General features: G+C 40.8%; 1 protein-coding gene across 4 annotated transcripts in view; it reads left to right on the top strand.

Annotated features, from left to right (window-relative positions):
• The window catches only part of LOC114569271 (histone acetyltransferase KAT7), a 27676-nt gene extending 22750 nt beyond the window's left edge, over window positions 1-4926 (top strand). For all 4 annotated transcript variants that reach the window (XM_028599094.1, XM_028599093.1, XM_028599092.1 and 1 more), the window contains 2 exons: window positions 3881-3987; window positions 4298-4926. In XM_028599094.1, the coding sequence (XP_028454895.1) occupies window positions 3881-3987; window positions 4298-4396 (206 nt within the window). In that variant the 3' untranslated portion in view covers window positions 4397-4926. The remainder of the gene's footprint in view (window positions 1-3880; window positions 3988-4297) is intronic.
• Window positions 4927-5156: the final 230 nt, after the last annotated feature.

Here is a 5156-nt window from a genome sequence, read left to right as displayed (position 1 = left end):
AACCAAAAACAGAGCATTTACTAGCCTGCAATTTCAACCTTGCACACAATTTACGGACTTATATAATTTACGGGATGATAACTTTCAAATCCATAAGCTGTTCTGAGCACACATTGCTGGTCATCTGTGTGACATCATCTCTCTCTCTCTCTTTCTCTCGCTCTCTCGCTCTTTCACTCGCTGTCTGTCAGCTGCTCATTGTTCGCCTTCTTCTAAAATATTAGAAGCACCAAAGCATAACCAGAAAACCCAAGACGTTATAAATTTGGTGTTGCTCCATTATTTTGGAGACCAGAAGTGTCAGCGCATTTTGGGTATTCTGTCCAATAAACAAGTGACCATGTCGATCGGGGTGATGCGTTTACAGTGTTTGGTGTGTTTGACAAAGTGCAGTGTGAAAGCAAACCGAACCAATGAAAAACGCAAGAGACCAGAGGCAGAGTTGGTTTGGGGAATGCCTAATGAAATATGAAGTGAGGACCGGGTATTGTATGTGACAGACTTTGTCTGCAGTAGGTGACATAAGTAAGGAGGTGATTGCCCGAACAGGGTCTTGTAAATAAAAGTGAACCATTGAAATAAACTTGGGAGAGAGGAAGGGTGGGCAGTGGTGCATCCAGCGTGCGTGCGTGCATTCATGTGTGTCCGCCTTTGTGAATGGACCAGAGAGCACCGAGGCCACTCCAAGTCAGGTGATAAATGAAGGTGGATGCACACAAGACATAAACTGGAGCAAAACTGGGTCGTCCCAAACCCATTCAGAGGACTGAGGGAACATTCTGCTTTGTACATCCGTTTTGTTTCTCCTGGTTGTATCCACTCTAGAGAAAAGCACTGCTGCCGTGCTGAAAACGTAAACAAGACTTAAGCTGCATTCACACCAGATCAGATGTTGCAGAAATTAGCGCAGGGTTGTGCAACGGAGTGGGACTGTCACTTAAATGGCCCATTGTGTGTTCTCCATGGTGCTAACATTTAGCCGTACCGGGTCCTACAAGTGATTGTCTGTCTGCATGGACAGATAAAAAAAATAGAGTGACATAACATAACATTTCACTCTATTTTTTTTATTTTTTATTAACAAACGTTAAACAACAATATATAACGAGCAAATACAGACATTAGTTATCGACAAGGCAACTTCTCATCTCATTATCTCATTACATTTCTACAAGCATTGACAAAAATATTCACAGCTTTAAATCTTGTAAAACAAATTTAAAGTTAAGTTTAAGTGACATGTAATTTAACTGCAGACATACATTTTCACCTTTACAGCATTTCAGAGACTCAATCAAGGAGTTATAGTCAAATTATAGTACCCTTCATGGAATAAAGCTACATTTGGCATTAATCTCTAATTTTGATAAGTGAAAATCAGATGGCTATATAGTATGCAGAATTTGTATATCTCCTTTACTTTTGTTATTTATACAGAACAAAATGTCACTCTATTGTGTTTTGTCTTATGTGATTGGCCACTGCAGAATGACGTCTGGTTCTGTTTCTCCAATAGTCGAGTCTGTTTCAACTTTTCGCTATAGGGCCACTGCGTTTTCTTTCTGCCATCTTCTGCACCGCCACAGCCTAAATGCACTACCCACATTCAAATGAATGGGCGGACTGGGGTTTTGACGTCTGATTTGCAGTCACACTAGCATGCTAATATGCTCACAATTATTATAACAGTGATGTTAAGCAGGTATAATGTTCACCAACTTAGTTTAGCCTGTTTGCATGCTAACATTGGCATTAAACACAAAGTATTTAGTTAAGTCTTGAACCCAATATGATTTATTCACTGTAGACTTTTAGATCCTTTCAGTTGACTATTTACAGCTCACTAAGACACCATATTGCACGTAGTTTTAGAGTTACTGTTCACAAATAACTAATTCACTGCAATTTGTCACACTAAATAAAGAGGTAGCGAAAGCATCAGATAATAGATTGTCTCCAGGGTCAGACAGCAGCCATGACAGTGTGACAAAACAGCGAATATTTCAGTAATAACACTCCGTTCCCTTCCGTCCAAGCCTCATTTTGTCCTGCTCTTTTCTTTTCTTATTATAAATTCTGCATGTCATTTTGAATTAAGGAAGATCTTTTCAATTCACACGGGAGGAACATGTCATTCCAGTCTACATTCAAATGCATTCTCACTGTTCTGCCATGGTGCGGCCACTCTGCCTCTGCCATTCTCTGCCATGCCTGTAGAAATTAGCAGACATTGTAGAAAGTGGGTTTTGCCATCATTCAGGAGCCTTTTGATTCGTTCTAACTATGCCCACTGTGTTTGCACCTTTCAGAAAGAGCTCTGAATGTGGTCATATTTTAGCTACCTAAAGTTTATAATGTGGAATAGCTTTTCAGTTGCATAGAAACAGCCCAAGCCTCAACAATGATAAAGCTGTTTAGCAAAAGCAAAACAAAATTCTTCCTGTAATCTAGATAGTTTTTCAATTGTTTGATGTTACTGTGAATATGTAACTTCTAGGGCTGTCCTCAACTAAAGAAATTCTTAGTCGACTAACTCATGATTTTATAAACTAATCCATTAGTTGATTTAAATAGCTTTTTGGGATTTTTCCCGTCACTTAGTTTGTTGTATAGTTTTTTTGTTTATGTAATACCGGTAGATGTATAAAGTACAAAAAAAACACATTTCACTCCAAATGGAACTTTCTCTCCCACAGACAGCACTTTTTCTCAACTGCCTGAAAATAGCTCATCCACATTCCGGTTTGAAATTCCTCAACTAGTGATGTCACTGTTTTTCAAATGTGCTGCCCACAGGTTCTGCCTGAGCAAACACAGCACACCCAGTGGCTTGTTTAAATTTGGTTGACTAATGACAACAGAGTGGGCTGGCTGACCAATCAGAGCAGACTGGGCTTTTCAGGAAGGCGGGCCAAGAGCTCAGACAGAGTAGGGCTTGTTCGAGATGAGCCAAGTCTTCGCAGAATCGATTACCGGCGATCGCCGCCCAATGCATGCCGGTTAGGTTTGTGTCCGACTTGATCCCGACTTGCTCTGACGTCATGCACGCGTGGGCAACGATAACCTCACGAGATCAAGGCGGCCGCAGTTCTAAGACGCAGGCAGCGTAGGCAGTTTCTTTTCACCAAGTGCAAGAACCCAGGCGGACCCAGGGCATGCTGGGAAACACCTGGCTCTCAGCTGATCCAACAGCTGATTGGTTTAGAATCAACTCAACATGATGTTTTATATAAACTTTTTATTGTTTTTGAATTGGTGGGAGTTTAGTTGCTATTTGTCTGATTTAAAGGCTTATTCTGTACAGAACACATGTTGTGTGGCTGATGGTGATGTTTAGAAATCAGAGAGACTAAATCCGTTCAGATTACGATTCATCTACAGTCTGTTGTTTATTAACATCAGCAACGGATAGCGTTTTGACAGCTACTCTGTCATTATAAAAAACAACTGGATACTGTGTACAAGCTGATATATGGGTCTTACAAGATTTAATAATATCGGAATCAGACCTAACCGGATGTGAGTGTTTCTGTGACTTCTTGTTCAGCCTGAAGGCTGCTGGAAATGGCTGGAAACTGTCCGACTTGACCGTGGCTTGACCCGGCTGCTGCCCCCCTGCTCTCGTCTACTTTACAGGCGCAGCAATGGGTAGTATGAGAAACGTGTTTTTTGAATATCCCAAGCATGTAAACCATACTCTAGTAGACCCCAAGAGTGCAAATATGATGCTGAAAAGGACTATAATAGGGGCTTTTTAAGCTTTTTCAGTCGATGGGACCGTCTCACGACCGCCTGAGTATGTGTAAATGCATGTCTTCTTAATCAGACAGTCCTGATCCTATCACTCTGACCTCCTCTTGTCCCCCTCTTGTGTTCACAGAGATCAGTCAGGAGACGGCAGTGAACCCAGTGGATATTGTCAGCACACTGCAATCCCTCCAGATGCTCAAATACTGGAAGGGAAAGCACCTGGTTTTAAAGAGACAGGTAGGAAACAAAACCATCAATTTTGAAAGTCAGAATTTCTTGCATGCTGTTATTTTTTTTATTTCGAGCATGTAAAATTCAACATAAAATAAAGACAATAGCAGTGATTGAAAACATATCCTACAAAATAGGAGAAAAAAAAGGTTAAAAGGAGATAACCTAATTAATTTCATTAGCGAATTTCCTTGATTAACATGCACAAAAAGGAGTAGGAAGAAGTATAAACTTATTTAAACCATAAATAAACATGTACACGTGCGTATATAGCCATATGCTGTGTAGCCAACTAAGGTGCATTTTCTTTCTGTAGGACCTTATTGACGACTGGAAGGCTAAGGAGACCAAACGTGGAAATGGCAAGAGCATCGACCCCACAGCCTTAAAATGGACACCGCCTAAAGGGACGTAGAGGGAGCTTCCTTTCACACTCCAAACACACACACACACACACACACACACACACACACACACACACACACACACACACACACACACACACACACACACACACACACACACACACACACACAGATCTTCCACCACCACCACTGGCATGCTCACAGACCCTGAGCCTAAACCCCTCACACACAAACTCTTGTACAGACCGCTTGCAGCAGCTACGGCACAGTCCGCCGTTTCTCTGGGTTCAGCAGTCACTGTCATGGCTCGGGAAATTGACTTCAGTCCAACATTAGCTCACTGATATAATGCCTGGTCCAGAGTATTTGTTTGGACATTGCACAAAATTTGATGAAAAGGAGGCAAATGTGCATGAATTTGGACCTTATACATGAATGAATGATCAGAAATGTATTAAGAATTTAAGACCTGGCTATGTGTAGACACTTTGAAAGATTTGGTACTGTAAAATTTGACAAAGATGTAATCCGAGTCACCATCAGGGCAGCAGGGAGGGATTAAATATTATATAAAAAAAAACAAAAAAAACATGCATAGCAATAACAATCGTTAATTTAAGGCAGTGTTCATTAACATAAAAACAAAAGGAGACAACCAAACAAAAGCAATATTGCAGCTGCAGATGCCCTCAAATAATAGTTCAGTTAATTGTAACAAAAGCGTTAAAGTTAGTTGGATTGAAACCAATACACAATATGTTTGAAGGCAAACTAAACTCTACAGCCTGGTGTTTCTAGCAGCTGTATGCC

The sequence above is a fragment of the Perca flavescens genome, chromosome 15, assembly GCF_004354835.1.
Source record: "Perca flavescens isolate YP-PL-M2 chromosome 15, PFLA_1.0, whole genome shotgun sequence".
In the NCBI taxonomy this organism is placed as follows: Eukaryota; Metazoa; Chordata; class Actinopteri; order Perciformes; family Percidae; genus Perca; species Perca flavescens.
Note: the sequence above shows the minus strand (reverse complement) of the source record. Positions and strands in the feature narration are given on the sequence as shown.